The sequence below is a fragment of the Epinephelus lanceolatus genome, chromosome 4, assembly GCF_041903045.1.
Source record: "Epinephelus lanceolatus isolate andai-2023 chromosome 4, ASM4190304v1, whole genome shotgun sequence".
Taxonomy (NCBI): domain Eukaryota; kingdom Metazoa; phylum Chordata; class Actinopteri; order Perciformes; family Serranidae; genus Epinephelus; species Epinephelus lanceolatus.
The window spans coordinates 4,564,701-4,587,144 of record NC_135737.1 but is presented as its reverse complement, the minus strand read 5'-3'; the positions used below and the strand labels follow the sequence as shown (position 1 = coordinate 4,587,144).

At 41.4% G+C, this 22,444-nt stretch overlaps 1 protein-coding gene across 12 annotated transcripts in view; it reads right to left on the bottom strand.

The window, feature by feature from the left end:
* myo18ab (myosin XVIIIA b) overlaps positions 1–22,444 on the bottom strand; it is a 242,630-nt gene that overhangs the window by 163,992 nt on the left and 56,194 nt on the right. For 6 of the 12 annotated variants that reach the window (XM_078166872.1, XM_078166873.1, XM_078166874.1 and 3 more), the window contains exons 2-11: positions 21,247–21,353; positions 20,808–20,842; positions 17,424–18,671; positions 14,151–14,213; positions 10,208–10,273; positions 7,694–7,759; positions 6,964–7,051; positions 6,741–6,847; positions 2,528–2,704; positions 296–506 (exon numbers count right to left, since the gene is read on the bottom strand). In XM_078166872.1, coding sequence (XP_078022998.1) covers positions 296–506; positions 2,528–2,704; positions 6,741–6,847; positions 6,964–7,051; positions 7,694–7,759; positions 10,208–10,273; positions 14,151–14,213; positions 17,424–18,671; positions 20,808–20,842; positions 21,247–21,283 — 2,098 coding nt within the window. In that variant the 5' untranslated portion in view covers positions 21,284–21,353. The remainder of the gene's footprint in view (positions 1–295; positions 507–2,527; positions 2,705–6,740; positions 6,848–6,963; positions 7,052–7,693; positions 7,760–10,207; positions 10,274–14,150; positions 14,214–17,423; positions 18,672–20,807; positions 20,843–21,246; positions 21,354–22,444) is intronic. The other 6 variants (XM_078166882.1, XM_033631202.2, XM_078166880.1 and 3 more) reach the window with 4 other exon arrangements.

Sequence of the window (22,444 nt, the reverse complement as noted above, 5' to 3'; positions counted from 1 at the left end):
GGTGATTATACCCTGAAGAATACATACTTATTAAATTGTGATCCATTTCTACCACTATATCTCCTTGAATCCTACACACTGGACCTTTACGTTTAGAAAGTTGGGTCCATAATAAATTCAAGGACAAGACATTCACAGTTCTGATACAACAATGTACAAATTTAAATGAATGTCCTGTGTAACTACATGTCAGAGATCTTGTAAAGCCTACTATTAGGCCACTTATTTATCTATTGTATCTATTCATGAATTTTTGTGATGAATCTGTTGCCCTATCTTCTGTCTGCAGGCTCACCAGAGAAGATTTTGCCTGTGCTGCCAGTGATGGAGACGAGGTACTGGACCAGGTGCTGGCAGTTTATGGTCTTGCCGCTGCCTGACTTGCCCAGCAGCACGATGGACTGATCCTGCCGGGTGGTGAGCAGGTTGCGGTACGCAGTCTGGGCCACAGAGTAGATATGAGGTGCCGTGTCCTCACGCCGACAGCCTTTGAACATGTGCATCACCTTATGGAGGAGGAAGAAGATACACATAGCAAAGGAGAGGGGAGGAGGGCACAAAAGAAGGACAAACACAAATGCAGAGAGGGATTAAAATAAGAGCCACCACCAAAGAGCTGCCACCCTTACATTTCTGCCAGTTATTCAATATTGGTGATAATCATTGTGCTCAACAGAATGTCTGCAAGCTTTATCAACATATGATTAAGACAACTTTTAGGTGTTCAATGCCAGATAGAATTTAAAAACAGTTCTCAAACACCCTAGAAAACCTGGGAATTTAAAATAGTAATACATTTAGGGCTGCCCCTTGAAAGGCAGAGATTTGAATTATCAGTTGGAGATCCCTAAACTGACTGCGTTTCAAGTCAAGCAGTCTTTTTTTTTGGCTAATCAATGTGCTGTGCAGTGTACTTCTGGGCACATTCTGGTCCCCAGATTTTGCTGTGGAGTGAGCGCTTTTGACTTTCACGCTTCTCTTTGGTACAGTCAGCTGTGGACGTGATTCAGCAGCACAGAGGAGGAGAAACTTTCCATCATGTGGCTCCGAGATGACATTATCTTCTCTCTTATGCTTGGAGGTGGTGAATTAACTTCTCACAGATTCTTAATACAACCCAGTCTCTGAATTTTGTTTGATATCTAGGGTCAGCAAAAAATGGTGCACATTTCCAATCCGCCGTCAGCACTGTTAGCTTGTTTACTATATTACAATGCTGCTGTCACACTGAAAGTCCTGCTGAGCCCCAATCAAACTTTTAAACATTACATGAAAAAAAAAAAAAAAGAATCATAAAATATCTGTATTAAACGGCTGAATCTGATTTGACTGACATAAATCTGAATCGGGTACAGCCCTTTTTGAAATGTACCAAAGTAGTAGTCTAGGGCTGTTGCGATGAAGGAATTTCCCCTGCAGTGATTAACAGTGGCTCGACAGAGTGTATTACCACCATTTTTTCGTTGATTTTGCAACTTAGTTCATTCATCCTGACTTTAGTGCTTTATAAATAACCTTTATTGTTAGGCTATCATTAGGTATATTGTTGCTTTTTAAATGACAAAGATGACACAGTTTTAGAGAGGGGCAATATATGATAATTCTGAGTCGGGAAGAGCCCTAATTAAACTGTAAAATTGCCTGAATGATGCTGTGTACTTGATTCCTTACTATTTTCATGTTTTCCATTTGAGCTGTGAGCAACTTTTCTGATGACCCCCAGGAGTTGAACAACAGATCAGCTTTAATGAGGCAAAGTTAAGGTTTCTGGGCTTGAATTTTCATGCTAATATAAATGGACTGCTTGTGTTATTCACACAACATGGACTCATAAACAGGGATGAAGGTACAGTTATAGACAGAGGAAAAATCCTGGTTTCACAATTTTAATGCAATAATTTATTTCACAAAAACATAGATTTATAAAATTACATTAACAATTTTATTTAGAGAGTAAGGGTTAGGGTTATAAGTATTTTTTAATCATTTTTTTAATCAATTTTAAGAATCTATTATAAATAATTAATCTAATTTTACATGTGGTCTGAGAAAATTCTGTCTGTTATTCATTTTTTTTTGTTTGTTTGAAGTTAAAGAAAAATGAAAGACAGAAATCTAGAGCATTTCCTGCCGTTCTGGTGAGCATTTATTTATAAATGGTGCAATGTTCCTTTTTGCCTTTTCTCCTTTTAGCTCCCCTCAAACATGAATGAGGGGAGTTATTCGTGTGACAGCATGTGTTACTTTGCTGCCTGAACTTGTTTCTGCACAGCTTTTTACCTGGTGCACTGTGTTTGTTTTGGCTCTGCCTGCAGTCTGCCAGCAGGTATTTGCTTAATCTTCCTCACTGTACAACCACTGTTTACAGAAAAATAATGCACCATAGAGTGCACTCAACAGTGAAATCCCTTCATCACTGCATCCAAATGTGATTGTTTAACATGTCATTCCAAAACCATGGACATTAAAACAGAATGTTGCTATAACAGCAATATTAACTGACTACCGTCATCAGTCTAAAACTTACCTTCTCAGAGTACATGGAGGGTGTACTAAGGGGGTTGATGACCACCATATTGGGTCCAGCGTAGGTGTGGATGAGGTTGCCTCCAAAGCGCTGCCTCAGGCAGTGCATCACACTGGATTCATTCAGATAGAGCAGTGAAGCCAGGTCCTCTGATCGGTTGTATGATGGAGGATTGGCCTGCACACAGAGAGAGACAGAGTTAACCATGATGGCATTCAAGTAGTGTCACAGACATGGCTAACCACATACAGAATATTTTAACACGCCTGGACTATTGGCTTCATTTCCACCAAGCAGTCAGGTTTGGTTCAGTTATTCCACATTAGAACATTTATTTTTGCGTTTTCATTGTCAAAAGTTGTGGATGGTACCAACAGTACTGTTCCATTCAGCCCATTTTTTTCATCACCCCTCTGTTGAGGTACCTCGCACGCTGATCTGATACTAAAAGGTGGAGCTAGAAACACTGCAGTCCTTTTTTTTGGTCGAGAGACAATCATCACTCTTGCTCTCCAAGGACTCAATACAAAAACCTGATATTTTTGAATATCCCATCAATTGTGACAGAGACTCTAAACACTCAAGTCTTGGATTTCTTGTTCTAAAAATGTTGGCGCGCAACCCAGTCCGTGGACGATCAGTGAGGCACAGACAATCACCTGTATTGTCAGTGAAGAGGAAATACAGTGAGAACCGGATGGAGCAGACATGACTTTTACCATCTGATAAGAACCCTGCCTACATTTAAGAGTACTGTCTGCAATGGAAAAGCTAAACAGATCTTGGGTTTAGGGACATGTCTGTATGGGTTCTAAAAATACTATACAGAAAGTGTTTGGTGAAAACACAGCTTAAAGTCCACTGGCACTGTTAAGCCCAGTTTCCATCGAGCAGTCCAGTACGGTTTAGTTCAGTTCCAATATGCATTTTTTCCGTTTCCACTGTGGAACCTCTCCTTCTGCCTGACCTTCCCTGTGACCAAGGCTATTTTAAAAAGATAGTGCACCCAAAAATGAAAATTCAGCCATTATCTACTCACCCATATGCCGAAGGAGGCTCAGGTGAAGTTTTAGAGTCCTCACAACACTTGCGGAGATCCAAGGGGAGAGGGGGTAGCAACACAATTCCACCTAATGGAGGCTGACGGCGCCCCAGATTCAAACGTCCAAAAACACATAATTGAAACCACAGAATATCTCCATACTGCTCGTCCGTAATGATCCAAGTGTCCTGAAGCCCCGACATAAAAAGTTGTTTGGAAAAACATCATTGAGACTGTGAGACATGGGCACCGCGTTCATGTGTGTTCACGTGCTTTCGCTGGTCTCGCGCGCAAGGGCGCACACGTGATCGCGGTGCACAGAGAGGCAGTTAGAGCTACAGGCTACAGTGAGGCTAAAAACAGAGTTGAAATGACGTTTTTCCAAACAACTTTTTATGTCGGGGCTTCAAGACACTTGGATCACTACGGACGAGCATGTTGGAGATAATTTGTGGTTTCAATTATGTGTTTTTGGACGTTTGAATCTGGGGAGCCTCAATCTGCATATGGGGGAGTAGATAATGGCTGAACTTTCATTTTTGGGTGCACTATCCCTTTAATTGTGCTATATCATCATGCTATTATTAACATAAGCGTGGTAACAATACAAACAATACAAAGTGGTAACCACTGTATGTGAATGCATTAATGGGCACTGGATTTGAAATGAACTGTAAGAAACTGTAGCGTCTGTGCTTTGATTAGCTGCAGTGAAACAATATGACCCTCATCCACATCAGTTCTTCTGAGCTAATTTTGTAAATGTAACACAAAAGTAGTGTAATAAGTAACACGTGTAACTCTGTAACACAATACTCAGAGAGTAATATTGTAAAGTAATGACAAAGGAAGAAGATGTTTCAGGATTTGATACACACATATTAGTAGATGCATTTAATGTTGGTCTGACTCTGTACATGGGATTTGTTAACAGTAGGAAAATTATAGAATATCACCAAACTTATCTGTAAATTTAATAAGACCCGATGGTGCTTATGTCTTCAGGTGTACTGTCCACTGACAAAACCAGTATTCTGCATGCCTATAGCTTTCATCCTACACCTGTAAAGCAGCATTTTCCCTATGTTCTCTCCTCTTTTTTGAAGTACACTTACAGTGATTCTGTAGATTTTTAGATGACCATTAAACTGGGAGGTCAATGACATCATTACATTACAAATTACTTTGTCACTTTTTTTGTCCTCTGGGTACTGATGGTTAGAGCTACACCGTCAAAATCTTTTTTCTTTTTTAAGATTTTTTTTTGGCATTTTTGCCTATAATGGATAGGACAGTGTGGCCTGAAGGGGGGAGAGACAGAGGGGACAGCATGGGGCACATGCTCTATCCACTAAGCCACTGACACCCCACTGTTAAAGTCTTAATGACATGAAAGTAGGACTGTCAAAATGACATGTTCATGTCGATTATTAATCAAAGAAAAAAGAATGCGATAAAACATTAACACTTGATGCCCAATTCCGATTTGTTGCCTATATCCGATTTTTCCTGACTGCTGTTTACATGTTCTATTCAATTTATTTTTCACGGAGACACGGAGGCAAAACAGAACACAGCCAGCTTCCGTTTTTTGTGCGACACTTCCGGTTCAGCACTCTTGACAACTGTGTAAATGTCCCACGGTATTTGCTACAGTGACATTACTGCGCAAATGGAAATGTTTACATTACTGAAAGCAATTTTAAGGACTAACTTTAAATATTTGAAGTTAATCGTTAAAGAATAAATCACCTGGAAAGCTGGCGCTGCTTCACATAATTTAAAAGGTAACTTAGCCTACACAGAGCGGTGGAAATGTCTGTGCAGCTGCAGATGGGTGCGGCCGGATGATTGATAGGTACATGCTGATTCGAGTGCCATCAGAGCCGATCCGCGCATCACTATGGCTTAATAATCAACTCAGTCAATAAAAACAACCCGTCCTGTGTTAGGAGTGTATGTCGCTGACAGAAAGAAAGAAAGAAAGAAAAGCAGCGTACACCTCACAGCCTTGATGAGGCTTTACTTAGAGATCAGTCTTGCTCCTTATTATTATTTTTAGTCTTGTCTGTATCTACTATGTTTAGTTTTTTCACTTTTACGTTGTAAAGACTATTTTTTGTATTCTGTACTCTCATGTTTATGTACCTTGTAATTTTGTAATTGTGTGTGTTATGTATTACATGCACGGCGTCCTTGAAAAAGAGAGCTCACTCTCAGTGGACTTCCCTGTTGAAATAAAGGTTAAATGAAATGAAATGAAAATGAAGGAGGCCTGAATCTGATCTGACAATATCCAATATCATGCGTTTTTTTTCCTGTTTACATGTTCATGTTAGAGATCCGATCTGTGCCGCTTGAGAGGAAAAAATCGGAATTGGGTCACTTGAACCATGTAGTGTAAAGTAGGCCTTTGTCACATGAGGTGGATGAGACGACGCTGCTTGGCCCCGGGAATTTACATTTACGTTTAAGAAATGCCCCGATGGAACTGCTGATAGGAGCACCGTTCTCTGCAATTTCTGCAGTAAGGAATTTTTGTACCATCGGATTATTCAAGACTGAAATATCACCTCAACGCAGAGCATTCAACAGCAAAGCTGGAGGTCTAAGCTAGCACAGCCTCTGATGCTAGCACTAGCAGCCAGCCTCATTAAGCCACACTCGACCAGGTGTTCAGACGCTAACTGAGCAAGTCTTCCTGTGACCGACTAACTAACTCCCCTCCAAAATGGACTGCAACGAACTGCAGACCAGTTTTGATGGTAGAGGCCTAGGGGACAATTATGTCCAAAATCCAGCAGCTTTGCTATGACACATCTACTTTCAATTGAATTGAAATTTACTTTACAGCAAAAATTGATATATGTTATAAATTTAGATTAACTAATCACAGAGCATGTAATTAATTAGATTAAGTTTTTTGAAGTTTTTTTGTTCCAGTAAACTCATCTTTAGAGATTTTAGAAATGTCTGATTGGAAAAGCACCATGGCTGAGTACGCAAATGTCAACAACTGCCAAACTTTTCCAGCTATCGCATCTGACCTTTCTTCCACCTGTCTTATCATTCCTGCTGTCTGTTAGTGTCCTCTGTGGCAGCCTGACTCTCTACAGCTGACTAAGTGACAGGTGGAGGGGACCCAGGCTAGCTCTTCAGCTAACCATTTACCTTTTCTATGTCATCTTCGTCCACCTCCAGTATTGTCCCATCATCCTCCAATTTGATTTTCACCTTGCCCTCTGGCAGGGAGGCAGCCTCTGTCTTCACCACAGTGGCTGGGAAGAGAAAAGGCAGGAAACACAAAGCATGAAATTATATTGGAATGTTTAAGCTGGAAGCTGTTATTATGATCATTATTATTATTATATTTTATATTATTCTTTAATCTCACCCAGGGAGAACCCATTTTTGTGGACAAGCCAGACTTTCTCTGATCCATACCAGGCCTGCTCCGCTGCGATCTGCTCCTCTGTCTTCACCTTGGGGACAGAAAGGACAAAAATTACTAGACAGCAGGGATAGTGAAATTATTGTTATTGTCAAGCCATGTCACTGAATCACTCGCAGTCACACTGGATCTTTCTGAAACCACCAGTGTTTCCAGTCTGATCCCAACACATGCTGAAAGGTTATGAAGGAAAAGCAAGATGATGACCATGCAGTGGGTGACAATGGACACAAAAGTCTCACAGTCGACTAAGCACTGCTGCTTCTTCAGGGTGGTGTGTGAGAACTTCAAAACAGATGGATGTCAATATAACAAGCCTCAGGGGTGTGTGAAGGGGGGTCAGTGTGAATGCTGGTAACAAAAATACCAGGGATTACCTCGGCTAAGTGAACATACATGGGACACAAGTGAAGAGGGACCACCACAACCACAAAACTAAAATGACACAAACACGTCAGAAATCAGCAAATACCGAAAATAGTGCGAAATTTTTGGATGTAAACCCAAAGAACCAATGAAGTCTTTAAAGGTGACTGCTTGATTTCAAATCATTTTAATGGAAAGGTGAACAAGACACACTGCCTGTTGCAAGCAAAGGGAGAGAGCACAACACAGCACAACATTCTACAGTGCAGGGGGACCGTGGGACGAGCTGGTACAGTGCAGGCCACACCTGAGACTGCTGAGCTGCAGCATGAGATGCCTGAAGGAGGGCCAAAGGGTCCTCTTCCACTGATCCCTGGTGATTGGGCCAGCATTAAGAGGTCAAAGGTCACAGTTAGAAATGAGTAGCAAATGTTACACAAATAGATAAGCACGCAGATGAAGGCAAGCACCAGTGCATCTAAACAAAGCGTAGTTGGTTATACTTATTCAGCAGACCTGTGAGAGAAAAATCAAGTTTACAAGCATAATCATCTATAAAAAGAACCTGTTATGAGCCACTCATTGGCTTTATGGCAGATCTGCTTTAATATTAGACTTTTACTGGTGAAACATTTATGGCCCATAGAATAAAACAGTCGGATGACAACAAAAAAGTGTTAAGGTCAAAAACAATGATTCATCATGACACAAAACAGCACCTGGAAGCACCTCAACATAAAAATTAGCCACACAACACTCACGCAAGACTTCTTTAAGAGCAGAAACACCAGACATGCATGCTGATCATCAATATAAAAGATGCAAAGCCCATGCAGGTTGCTTCGATCAGCCTGATGTGTCATAAAGAGAGATAGATCATGCCATTGTGTTACAAACTGCACCTCACGTTGATGACAAAACAAGGAAAGACCTGCCAAAAAGCTTTTGACTGAATAATTCATCTTTATGGTGTTTCTAAAATATCAGGAGACAAAAAAAATCAATGATTGGAAACAGATTTTAGGGTTTGGGGTTTGGGGTTTGCTGTCAAACCCAGAATGAGATGAGTCAGTTTTCTAGTACAAACATACATTTCGGACATGTTTAGCCTAATTTAGCAACTGCTAGTCTTGATCTGCCAAGGTGAAATAATACATTTTCTAACAACTCAAAAGGTACCTTATTTAAAGGGACAGTTCACCCCAAAATCAAAAACACATCTTTTTCCTCTTACCTGCAGTGCTATTTATCAATCTAGATTGTTTTGATGTGAGTTGTCAAGTGTTGGAGATATCGGCCATAGAGTTGTCTGCCTTCTCTCCAATGTAACGGAACTAGATGATTTCTCTGTGGCCTTGTGTATCAGTCAGCTTTTTGTGGGTCCTTGAACACAGTGCAGGCAAAATTCCTCATGAGTGATTTTTTTTTCCTCAGCAGCAGTTTGTGGAGTTTGGGTTGTGGGTGGACAACTGATCAGTCCATCCAATCAGAGCTGAGCAGTGAAAGCAAACTGAAAGCAATGACAGTTAAGTTTGACTTTCACTGCGCCCTGATGTTCTGCTCTCCAGAATATGCTCTGTGCTCAGAAAATGTGACACAGTGGATAACCAAACAGCATGTATATCTACTGCACATCTGTCCATCCTGGAAGTTGCTCTTCCTGAGGTTTGTACCATTTTTTTCTCCGTTAAAGGTTTGTTTGGGGAGTTTTTCCTTACCCACTGTGAGGGTCCAATGGACAGAGGGATGTCAAACGCTGTAAAGCCCTGTGAGGCAAGTTTTTATTTGTGACATTGGGCTTTATAAATACAACATAACTGAACTGAATTTAATGTATATTTCAACAGCACTTCTAATGAATGGTCCAGCCCCAAAAATAGAAAATCAAAACATGGCGGTAGATGTTTTAATTGTGGCAGGCTGCTACAATTAAATGAATGTGTGGGAAACCCTGCCAACATTCACCACCTCACACCAAAACAATCTGGATTGATGAATAGCACAGGTAAGAGGAAAAATATGTAGTTTGGATTCTGGGATAAACTGTCCCTTGAAGCATTGTACCTTGTTAGCTAACAGGCTTATCACCAATACATCCATGACTCAACAAGGAGTTGTTGCATTGTTTTGCAGTCATGCCACCCATCAGGCTTAGCTCCAAGCTAAGCGCTTGCGAACCTACAATGTGTGGAGCTTGCGTTTCTTTTTCTGGCATATCAGGTTACAACATTCAATCAAAGATCTCAGAAGTAACATACTCCTATACTCTTTCAATGTTTAAACTAGGCTAAAACATCCTACATCATTCTCTGTGCTGGAAAAACAGAGATTAAATAAGTAGGATATTAATGTTCCCACACCATAGATAGAGGTTACTTTGAGACCATTTTTTAAAGTTTGGTTAAGTAAAAGTCCATGTTTTCCTTTAATGTCACGCTTTGCAGCTTGATGAAATGTCTCTGAAAGTATTAAGACCATGAGACAAAACTTCCTGCTATGACGACCAGGATTCACAGTAAGGCTTACAATGAGAAAGAATCTGATTTGTCAAATAGCAGTTCTGGATTCAATCCATGTTAACAATGCTAAAACAAAATAAATCCACATATTATCTATTCTATCAGGTGTGGAGGCTGACCAGATTAAATCTTACAGCCATTTAGCTTTTTGTGTTGGTCACAACCTAATACAGATGTTGGAAATACTGCAGACAAGGAAAAGGAGGAAAAGTTAGAAGGATTCCAGGCCTTACACTCCAACAAGTCACTCGAGTACAAACTCCAGCCAGAAGGCCCAGAGGACGGCTGGAGTGCTGTGGTACCTGGAGGGGGCCCTGGGGCTGTGGGGACGCAGGGGTGGGGGCCGAAACACTGACTGTCTGCTCCAGCTTAGCCGCAAAGCAACCACAGCCAGACAACAACAACCAGCAAAAGCAGCATGTATGAGGTATGGAGAGAGAGGAAGAGAATGAAGGGAAGAACAGGAGAAAAAAGAAGACAAGGTTAACATGGAACTTTGGATGAAGATGATGCAATGCATTAAAACAAAGAAGAAAGCGCATGGACAACTGAAAGAGTATTGGACATGTGAAATGTCTTGGCAATGAGTAATCATGGGATGGAAATTATTCCTATACAGTGACAAAGGTCAATGTTTTTTGGAAGTGCAGATCAGTTCAAATGTATAAAGTTACTGTTAGCTGTCCCAGTGACACATTAGCAGCCGGTGCAGACTGTTGCTTTCACCAAACATGGTGTCCGATTCTTTATCGATTCCCTTATTGATTCCTGATCAATTTCCTATGTGGGGAAAAAAGTAGGCAGCTTTTCAACATCAATGAATCTGATTTATTATCTATGAGTCTGAACACGATGCAAAAACTGTTGGATAACTTGGAACAAATTCTCAACTGGATAGTCAAAATTATGCCAAGCCTGCCTGCGTAGCACTAATGTTATCATAAAAGAAAATTTACTCTTGGTAAAGGATGTGCTGCTCAGTTGGGAAGCAGTGTGTAAAGTGTCACACACTGCATTCCTGAAATTTAAGCCCATGTTGCCTAGGAAAAGCATATTACTGTTGTTTCCACCTTTACTTGAAATTATCATTTTACAGACATTTTAGTGGCCATACACATGCAAACTCTTTAAATACCTGGAAAATGCAATGTCTGGCACAGGGTGCTTCTCTTGTGCTTTTTCTGTGCCAGAGTGTGGCAGCAGGTTGTGTCTGAGGTTGCTAAGCAACCTTGACAAGCACCGTATCATAGCCTATTGGACAAATGTAAAGCTCTGGCAGCCCTGCACTAAAAAGATCATAATTTTCTCCATATTTGTCACAGACTGATATTTACGGATGAAGAGAAGATTATCTGCTGGCTGTAATTAGTTGTCCTCGTCACATGACATGCAGTCCGCGCTGCTGTGTTCCAAAAGTTGAACACTGTTTGGGGCAGAACACAAGCTGCATTATTTGCACCCTCAAACAAATTGTTTTCAATGTAGATGCGCAGCAGGCATACTCAAATGCCAGAGCAATGCTGTCGCAGTGCACAAGCGTTCCCAAGTGCCTATTTTTTGGGTGCCATGGCTGCGCCCTGAAATAAACTAAGTTCAACTTTTGAAACAGCAGCGCGCAGTGCATGTCATATTACTAGAAACAACCAATCACTGCCAATTGATATCTTGACCTTCTTCCGTAAATATCAGTCTGTGATAATTATGGAGAAGAAGTTGATCATTTTAGTGCAGGGCTGCCAGAGGTTTACATCTGTCCCATGGACAATATTTTTGGCCTAATACACACTTACAAAACAGCGCCTGGAAGAAGATCAGCTCTGCACTCAGAATTTCTGGTAAGTAGGCTATGATACAGTGCTGGTTATGATCTCTTAGCAATCTCAGATGCAACTTGCCTCTGCGCCCTGGAAAGTTGGTAGAGAATAGGCACAAAAGTAGCGCCCAGCATCCAACCTTGTATTTTCCAGGTGGTTAAAGATGTGGCATGTGTACGCCTCCTTTATTTCAGGGCACACCCATCTTGCCCTGAAAAATAAGTTCTCAGGAACACGTGTACACTGTGATGGGGTCGCTCTGGCATTTGAGCACACCTGCTGTGCATCTACATTAAAAACAATAAATTAATAAATTTGTGTTTTTTGAAAGCTGGCACAGAAAAGGCACAAGAGTAGCACCTAGCACCCAACCTCGCTTTTTCCGGGCAGTTCAAAATTCAGCATATGTATGGCCCTTTAAGCAGTACCGTTGTCTTTTTTTGTTTATTTGGTGAAATGAAATTACACTTGGACCGTTGCCCTCTATGATTCCTTCTTGTTGCAAGTTTCCAGTGTAGATACATAAGTCTGACATCATTATTTTTCAATGCACAACTATCAGAAAAAGATGCCGGCATCGATAAAAAAAACTGCTATGATCTGAGTCCTACAGTTCCAATCAATCAGACTATTTGAAACAAGTTCACAACTGAAAGCGGTTCTTGATTCCCATCCCTACTAACTGATAATAATTCTGTTCGCAACTTGATAACAAACTTGTATGTTGTAAGGTTTGCATGCTCTCTGCAAGCCAATGTCTGTCCTGGGCCAAAGGTCATTTGTGAGGAAAGAATAGTTTTTACTCAGGACCATCAGTATTTTGATCAAGCAGCTCATGAAAACAGGGGCATGTAAGCTTTAAAGGCGCTGTATGTAAGAATGTGGCCAAAACGGTTACTGCACTCAAATTCAAAATACTGCCGCGAGTCGTGTCCGCCCCCCACCCCCCCTACAGATTTGAGGCTGCTGGACAGCGGCACGCTGGAGACTGATTTGTTTGCCCACGGGCGGCTGCCGTGGCAGGGCTGCGTCGCCGCATCCTTGATCTTCGGTTTTCCAGCAGACCATTCGAGCAAGTCCGGCTTCTCTGCTGCTAATGCTGCTGCCGGGATACAGCTGAGGAGGAGCCAGCTGCTAATGCTATGTACTGGGACACTGTTAACGCTGCTGCCGGGATACAGCTGAGGAGCCGGCTGCTAATGCTGTGTACCGGGACACTGCTAATGCTGCTTGCCGTGCTGCTGTAGCTCAGTCGTAACTTTAACTGATGCTGAGACTCTACTGACTGCGTGACTGGTAGACGGCGGTGGGTGGCGCAACAGTCCAAAACACAAATTCAAAACATAAACATGATTTAAAATATTTAAAATATTTTTTTAAATGCGAATATTCTGGCTGTACTATTGTTGTCGGTGAGATCAGTATGTTATATGAACATTATTCCTTAGTCTCTGTGACATATTAGGAGGATTTTATGACTATTTGCTTTAGATTTCTTACATATAGCTCCTTTAATGGGCTACAGCTTGTATACAGTCAAGGTTGGAAATTTACCTTTTTTTTTGTCCACGTGCCACTGTGGCTGGTAGATTCCAAAATCTATCAGCCACTCAATAGATTACCATTGTTTTCTAGCTGGTAAGTGAAGCAAATCTAGCAGTCACATGCATAATTTACGATTTAGCTGGTGCTAATTTCCAACCCTGGATACAGCATATATTTCAACATTTAGATAAATAGATTGGATTGGACTGGACTAGATATCGGTATAATAACCAAATATTACAGCACTTGGATCAGGGCAAAAAGATAGTTAATCAGGACATCCTTACTATGTGAAACTTTCCAGTGAGTCTACAAAAGCAGGCAAAAAAATTCAACTAGAAAAGTGAGATTTGACTTTTGAAAGCTGCCATGGTTGCATGATGACAGCCAGAGAAACAGAGTTACAGAAGGAAGGGCCAGAGTGCTGAAGCCAGGACACCAGCAGAGGGGATAACATTTCACTCCGTCATGAGTCACAAAGGGTAGACCAACTGTTCTGCCCCAGTCAGCGGGGCACCCTTCTAATACTTTCCTCTGTTGTCTCTGTAAATATACACCAATAAACTAAACATTTTAGGCATGGTGACTAATGCTAACAGCTGAGGAAAGCCACCATTGTTTAGGTTAGGGAGGCTGAGGTTCTGCAAGCTAACTCTAAGAGGGAGAAAACAAACAGTACAATACAACAACCCTGTAGCAGAACAAGTTGGGTAAAGCTCATGATGGGGAACATTAGCAGTGTGGATTTGACTCAGTCTGAGGCCATGGTCTGTAGTGCCGTTACACTACATTTTTGTTGAGGGACACAAAACGTATCTGTTAAACAATCTGTGCAAGTTGACATGGACAGACATGCAGACAAGATATCAACAGTAGGGTGATTTACTGGGGCACTGAAGATTCTCATCAGGCGTCTCTGCGCTTCCTCAGTGGGACTGAGCGGCTCCTCCTACAGGTCAAAGCAGCAACATAATGACACTAAGCCCACTGAAAAAGCTGAAGCAAAGCTAATGACTCCACACAAACAGAAAGTTACAAAGTGCATATGTGACGTATTCCTCTTACAAATCAAAGACTGACTTTTCTCATGTTTCCTTTAGCAGACTCTGCACACTCAAACTTCTGTCATCAACATTACATTGCATTTTGGGTTACTGTAGAATCTGATGGTAAAAGACCATGGACCTTTTAACACTGCCTCTTTAAAGGGGGAATTTCATGCCATTATGCTGCCTCACTGTTCTGTGTAAAATGAAAAATCGCAGAATGGAAGGGCCAGAGTTGTCTCGCCTTAACCCCGCATCGATAGGTAGTAACAGCGCCGAAACGACATCCGTGTAAAAGGGACAGCCAGCAGGACGGGACTGTGGATGGGAAGGGGTCGACGTTTTGACAATGTAATATGTGTGCGACCCACCACCAGGAGATTTCAAAAGCAGCTGGTAGCAGTTAGCAGCTAACTCGAAGAAAAGCAGCAGCCGAAAATTGCCACAAATTGAGAAAACAACGAGGTCTGGGACCTCCTTACCTTCTGAGCAGAGAACGAGATCAGCCCCCATATAACAGAGGCAGTAAATGACTGTTATTGCCATGTTGATAGCATTTTTATTGCCGATGCGTACACTGAAAGCTGACGCTGTTGTGTTACATGTTATGCCTGTCACGCCTCTTCTGCTTCCGCGATGCCAGCATGCTGTCTAGCATTACACACTGGTGCAGCATGATGCCGCTGTATTTTGGTTCTGTGTAGGGATGCATGCCAATATCAGCATGTCACCAGTATCGGCCAATATCAGCTTTAAAATTAAGTACTAGAACCGGCTAACATCCTTTTTCGCAATTTGCACAATGCATGAATATTACATACATTGAAAAATACTGTATTACTGTATCACTTATACGGCATACATGCATAATATGATGTTAATATTGCTACAGAAGAAACTTGATGATCACTAAAGTTAGGCAGGGAAAAAAGTAAATATATCAATATTGGTATCAATTATCAGTCAAATGAGTTATGATATATCAGCATATGGAATATCACCAAATAAAAACATTTTTACACATCCCTAGTTCTGTGTGAAAATGCAAAGGCTGAGTAAAGAAGCATTTCTGTAGTGCCATCTCTGTGTAAAAAGGGCTCATGTTAGTAATACTCCCAGAGTAAAAGGTCAAAGGAGCTTCAAACAGCATGCACACAACAAGATTAATGCCACAAACACACAAAACTGTAATTGTCTGGTTAAGAGAAGAATATCTGCAAGATACAAGATGCAACAAACCAGCACAGCAAATTAATGTACCATGAAAATATTTAAAGATATCATCATTCTTAGGCTCTTAGTCCTGTGGGGCAAAACCCTGATCTTATTGCAGCTCACTATTCATCATAAGGAAAGAGGCTGAATTATCAGAATGTCAGAAAGATTTGTCATAAGGAAGTTAAAATCTTTCCTGAAGAAAAAAAAAAGGATTTCTAATCTAATACATCCCTCTAATGCAAAAGATGACATGCTTTGGAAATCTAGCAGCAGATTCCTAAGGCTACTGTCCTGGTCAGAGGCAGCATGTGTTGTGGAGTAAACTGTGACCCAGTTGTTGCTCAAATTCAGCAAGAGCCCAGGAAACAACAGCTTTATTTGAACCAAGTCTGCCATCTGTGAAGTTTCTGCAGAGCTAAGCGAACTATGTCTGTGCTTTGAGTTACTTGACCAGAATGCAGCACTGCAGTAATTGGCTCTACATGGCTCTCCTATTGGTGACTGGACATACCAGGCTACTGAAGCAGTAGCTTTGGGATTCTCAGGTGGGACTCTGCCTTTGTAAACAAGGCTTCAGAGTGACATTCGGCTATGTGAGATCTCATTGCTAAAAAAAAGTAGCAACTGTTCTCCCTGTTTTCATAGTAGACTACACAGAGATGGTTTCAAGGCTCTCAATTCGAGCAAGCTTCTAAAATCTGCAAACCTCTATAATCTCCAACAAATAAACAAATTGCTATTTTGACAGCAAAACCAAGTTTTTGAGGAAACTAGCAGGTTAAGAGAATACCAATAAATAAAGGGGTTTGTGACTGATAGGTCACAAGAGTGGGAAATTATGGTCAGGAAGTAAATAAATACTTTATACTCCTAAACAGCCAATGTTGAGGTGCCCAGGACCAAGGTACTCAACAATAGAGGACTTGTAAAACAAAATGACATGACTTCTTCTGTGTTCACAAACAAAAGACAAAAAAAAAAGAACTTGTGACCAAAAGTCTAAAGCCACACACACTGGCAGAATGTGTCAGACACAACATAAAACATACAGTTTTGTCTGTAAAGTTTGTCCTAAGGGCAGTAATTAAAACTGGAAAACGTTTATGCCCTTGGGAGCAAAAATGTTACCAGCAAAGTTCATGGCACCCCAGCCATTACTTAAAGAGATACTGGTCAAGAGGAAATTGTAACCTGATTGTAGCACCACAGAAAAGGTCGAAAGGTCGACCAAAACCACAGAGAAACCATTTTCTGGGGAACACCAATACACCATATTTAATGGCAGTTTAGTCATATCTTGGTCTTGGTTTATCACATGTTCAAAAATCAGCATCTTTATGACTTGACTCAGCTAAGCCCAAGTGGTACAGCAACAGCCTGACCTGAAACAAATATCTTGTTTTATTTGATTCATTACTGACTTTTACCTTGTCAGGCAAATGCAAAGCATTGACTACATGGTCACTTTCCCACTGGGGACTGAGTATAAACATCCAAACATAATACTCATGGATGTTGAAAGCCTTTCCTGTTCTGGACTAAAGCGTTGGGCAGCTGAACCAATGGACAACAAACCAACTGAATGACATCGCCGCCAGGTCTTTGGCCATGTTGACAGCTGCTGAAAAGATAAAGTATTCTCAGGTGACCTTTTCCCTAGGTATTCTAAAAGGTTAGAAAAAATATTTTGTGTTCCTTTTTATATTCTGTACGTTGTTTACGATGGCTATTAAATGACTCCAAAACCATGCCACACTAAGGATACACACATATGTGGTTTCTGCAAGCAAACTCCACAGTGCTCTTTTATTTCAAACATGCATTTCAAATGGTCATGCACTTTCCACACCAATGTCCCAAATGTTGACCAAACATGCGAAGTGTGGACAGTATACCTCTTCCTGAATGATGGCAGTTTGATGAATGGGAATGACTCCCAGAGGGGGAGACAGTGGACTAGGATTGGGATGGGGAGGATCAGGGCTCACAGGAGTTGCAAGTGGAGAGGGTTTAGGAGTAGGGATGAAACGTGATGGAGGAGGGTGGGACGACGATTTTTGGGCTGCTGGGGTGGTAGATGGAGGATTTGTAGTGGTGGGTTTTTTGGCAGTAGTTGGTCTGGGTGCAGGTATGAAGCCAGGAGGCGGAGACAAGGGCGAGGACTTGGGAGGTGGGATAAAGCCAACAACTTGTGGGAGGGATGCAGGTCTGGAATGAGTTGATCTGGAAGGCACTGGAGCTAAGCGCTCAGAAGCTGTGCTGCCAGCCTGCTTTACAGCAACCACAGGAGATTTGACATCCTGTCTAACTGGACCAGAGCTTGCAGGTTTGGCCTCCTGTGGCTTTAGAGTGGCTTTATCCTCTTTCTTCTCCTCTTTTATCTCCTCTGGCTCAACAGCTTTTTCCTCTTTCTTCTCATTTTTCCTCTCCAGCTCTATTTTTTCTGCTCGTTCATCCTTGGATATTCTTGGGCGGGGCTCCCTTGTCCTGCCTCTGACCATGAGGTTTGACAGTCCTCGCGAGATGTCATCTTTGTCTTCAGTTTTGATGACGTCATGTTTAAAAGAGAAACCTGACATGGGGGCCTTAGAGACTGCAGCTGGTGCTAATGTGGCTGCTGGCACTGCTTTAACTGGTTCGGCAACAGGCTTGGCTGCTTGTGGAGCTTTGTCTGATGGTTGTGAAGTCACAGAAGCCTCGTCCTCTTCTGTGGGCATGACCTTCCTGACAACACGACGAACCACCTTTACTACTTTCTTACGTGTCAGACCCTTGTCCTCTGTAGTATCCATCTGGTTGTTGCCTGAAAGTTTTCCATCACTGTTGGTTGTACCGTTGATCACTCTTTTGCCCATTATGCCATTTTGCTCTCGTTCGCTGTTCACAATTGGCTCTGGGCTCAGAGGAGCTTGTGGTGGTTCAGGACCCCTAAATTGCTCTGCCATCTTTGACAGTGGCTCTGGGCTTTTGAAGCGTTCTGGCACTTTAATAGGTGTCTTGACTTTAGGTGGGGAAGGACTCCTGACCCGGCCTACTGTCCCAGTGGGGGAAACTGATGGGGGACTTGTTGCCCGGAATAACCCCCTGCCAGGGTCTAGAGCTGGCACTGACTTGGCCCGGCTGGGCAGCCCTTCACTGTCTGACTACTCGTAGAGAGGAAAGAAAGAAGGTATAAGGATGTCAACAATAAAGGAAAATCCAAGCATCAGGTCTTTTATTGTAAATAGCCAAAATGTTGGTATGTTATGTTGAGCTGAATATGTCTAAATAGTAAGACCTAGTAAGAAATAAGAGTTTAAGTCTTACACTAACCCAAACAAAGCTATTATCATTAATGCAATATTGGATTTCTTCGTAATTGTTTAGTGTCTTTCAGCTTTACCCATAAAATCAGACAAAGACAAATCACAAATTTGCCTCAAGATTTGGTACCTTTATGAGTAACTCCAAAATATGACAACTTTTGAGCCAAAACCACAAAATGTCTGGATGTGCAGAAGAGGACTGAACAGCTAGCTGCTTACTATACTCATCACTGACTAGTTACATAAGCATGAAATCCCACAATAGGTATTTTCAAGGAAGGTTTGCAGGGTACTTATGATGCTATAAATAAGCGAGAATGCCTCAAACTGTCTGAGGGGCCATTTGTTCAAACTTAGTACCAAATGTTGCCTACAGTATGTCATGAAGATATTCTTACAATCACAAGTCATTCTCAGCACATGTCTATAGCTGTTATAGATAGAGCACCCCTCCATAAGTGGCTTAGGCCAGAGTTTTAACTCATTACAAAAATGCTTTAATGCAGTTTTACTAATTTACTATCCCCAGAAAGTCAGTGGGCCTCACACAAGAACCACTTATACAACCAGCTCTTGATTTAATGGAATGTGTTGCATTTACACTTAATAGCACTACTGATACTCATATATGTGTTATATTTTGTCTGCTGATTTTCAAAAACAAGACTTCGGGTTCTGCGGTGTGAAGTCTTTTTTTCTTTTCTTTTTTTGGTAACATTTTTTGTAAAAGAAAGTTGTTCAGACATGAACCACAAAAGGTAGCTTTTAAATCATGAACATGCACCTACTTATGTACAGGTGGCAGCCATCAGGTCATGTGTTCAAGTGTGTTTTTCTTTTTTTTTTGTTTCTTTTTTTTCTTAAAGATTATTTTTTGGGCTTTTTGCCTTTAATATACAGGAGAGGGTGAAATGGGAAGACAGAGAGAGTGGGGGGACGACATGCAGCAAAGGGTTGCAAGCCGGAGTCGAACTCGCGATCACTGCAGCGAGGCATCACCTCTATACATGGGGCGCCGGCACTATCCACTAAGCTACCGACACCCCACAAGTGTGTTTTTCTGAAACCCACGTTGAACGCTAACACAAGCAAACCTCACAGAAAAAAAAGTGAGAGGTTCAGGATATATATATATATATGTTTGTGTGTATCTATATATACACACAAACAATACAGTAAGAAACTGGACTTTGTGTACACCTAGGCTATATAAATCACTGGACCTGGACTGAACCCAGCTTTAACATGACTCCTACTATCATATACATCAATCAACCTACACATTACACCCACTGACAGGTGAAGTGATTAATATTGATCATCTCGCTGCAATGAAATGTTCTGCTGGAAAACCTTGGGTCCTGGCATTCATGTGGATGCCACTGGACAAGCACAACCCAACCAAACTCAAATACAAACCAAATATCCCCCTAATGGCAGCTGCACTTCCCGACCTGACCTGATCTCTTAAGTCCCCAGATCACAAAAGCATCCGTGGGACCTGGCAGTACCCCAGAGGTCCTGTGTCCATGCATTGCCAGGTCAGAAGCCCCACCGTGAATCAGACTTGGCTGTGATCTGTTGAGGCATGGAAACAGGGCCTCTGGGGACAGTGCCTGGCACCGTGACTTGGCAGCCAATCCTTGGGGTTCTGTGGGTTGTGAGGTGGGGTACCGCCACATCCCATGAGTGCTTGATCGAATTGGGATCTGGAGAATTTATAGGCCAGGTTGATGCTTTAAGCTCTTTGTCACGATACTCACTGCAATTAGGGAGTGCAGTTGTCATGAGCGGGGTGTACTTGGTCTGTGACGGTGTAAGGGTTAGTGGAGCATGTCAGGTGGTATCCACATGAATGCCAGCACCCAAAGGTTTCCCAGCAGAACATGGCATTGTTACAAGATGATCAATGTTGTTCACTTCACCTGCCAGTGGTTGTAATGATCTCAAGTAAAGAGGACAACTTTTACTTACACTTTTGATTCCTGGCTTGTTATCTTCTTTGATCTAAATGTGTTGATATAAAAAGACAACTAGATCAAAACCTCAACACTAGCTGTTGTCCATCACACACCGTGCAAATTTTAGAACATGCAAATTTTCTGATCTTTGGCATAAAACCAATTTTTGAACATCAGAATCTTTCTTTAAATGCAAAAACTCTTTCCAATTAATTCAACAACTAAAAATGCATTAAAATTGCATTGGTTAACGCCGTCAAATGGCAAAGGTGGTACAAAGTCACAGCTACTATAACATATGCTTATACCTGATTGTGAAAGCCATCAAATTCTTAGTGTGATGCAAGCAAAGGCCACACGTATGTTAAAACACACATTAATACACAGTGTTAAACACTGTAGGACCATGCAGTTTAAGAGTGCTTTATGAAATGTCCAAATGAGACTTCCCTTTTGCTCCCAGAAGGAAAAGCGAGATGAGAAAGCCATGTTGGCTGATCTGTTGTCATGGGCTGAGATGGATGAGATGAGAGCAGGAGGAAGAGGAGGTGGAAGGGAGCTAGGAAAGACAGAATGGTGAGAATACACAAAGACAGATGAACTGACATGAGCATTTGTAGGCCACAGAGACCATTGAATTTTTCCATGTAGGCAGAGCCACATGCTGATGGCAAAGCAGTGATGAACAGAAGATTAGACAAGGTTTAGACAAATGAAAACACAAATTGCAAAAATACGCCACACTCAAAAAATTTAAAAGGCCTTGTAAAAAGGGATCAAACATTGTCATCTAACTTCAACATAATATTGCACAATGCTCTTGGGAGCGCTGAATGGTAAATAAAAACAAATTGTGAGCTGGTATTGACCAAGGGGGTATTCCATCATCGTAGCTAAGAATATCCAGACGAAGGCGTAAACTTGAAGTTTGACTAAACGCCAACTCCCAATCTAGCACCAACCTGTTCCATCAAGTGAAATCAGCTGGCTCCAATTGACACTAATTCAAGCCTTACCTGTTAAGCCTCAACTCATGCACACACCCAGGGAAAATAAAAAGCCCACACTAGTCGAGTGCCGAAAATGTTGCAAAATGTCAAAAAAGCAAAGGAAAGGAGTGAGCGGAGGCTTTTTCTATGGCGGAGCAAACGCTCCTTATGGAAATGTATGAGGACTATAAGGACATAATTATGAAAAAGGCAATACTGCAGCAATTAATAAAGCAAGGGAGGTGGCGTGGCGGAATATTGCCGACAGGCTAAATGTGTAAGTGACACAGAAAATTCAGTATTTCAGCATAATATCATGTTATATAAATCCCGCATCAAAGGGACAAAATATATGTATCTAAGAACACCTATTAAATCTAACAATTCAAGTATGCCTGATGAAATTCACCACATGTGTAAATTAATATTAGTGATAGACTATTATCACATTTATCTACTGATTCCTATGTAAATTTCAGATGATGCATTTAATCAAACTACTGTATGTGAATCATCACATTTATCACATAACTGATTGTAGATTTTGACATTTCCGAAATGATCAGTTTATAGGAAATAATCACATTACATTTATCTATTGAATGTAGAAAATGACATTTAGCAAATCCATCAGTTCAGTGGAGATGAGGAAAACTATTAA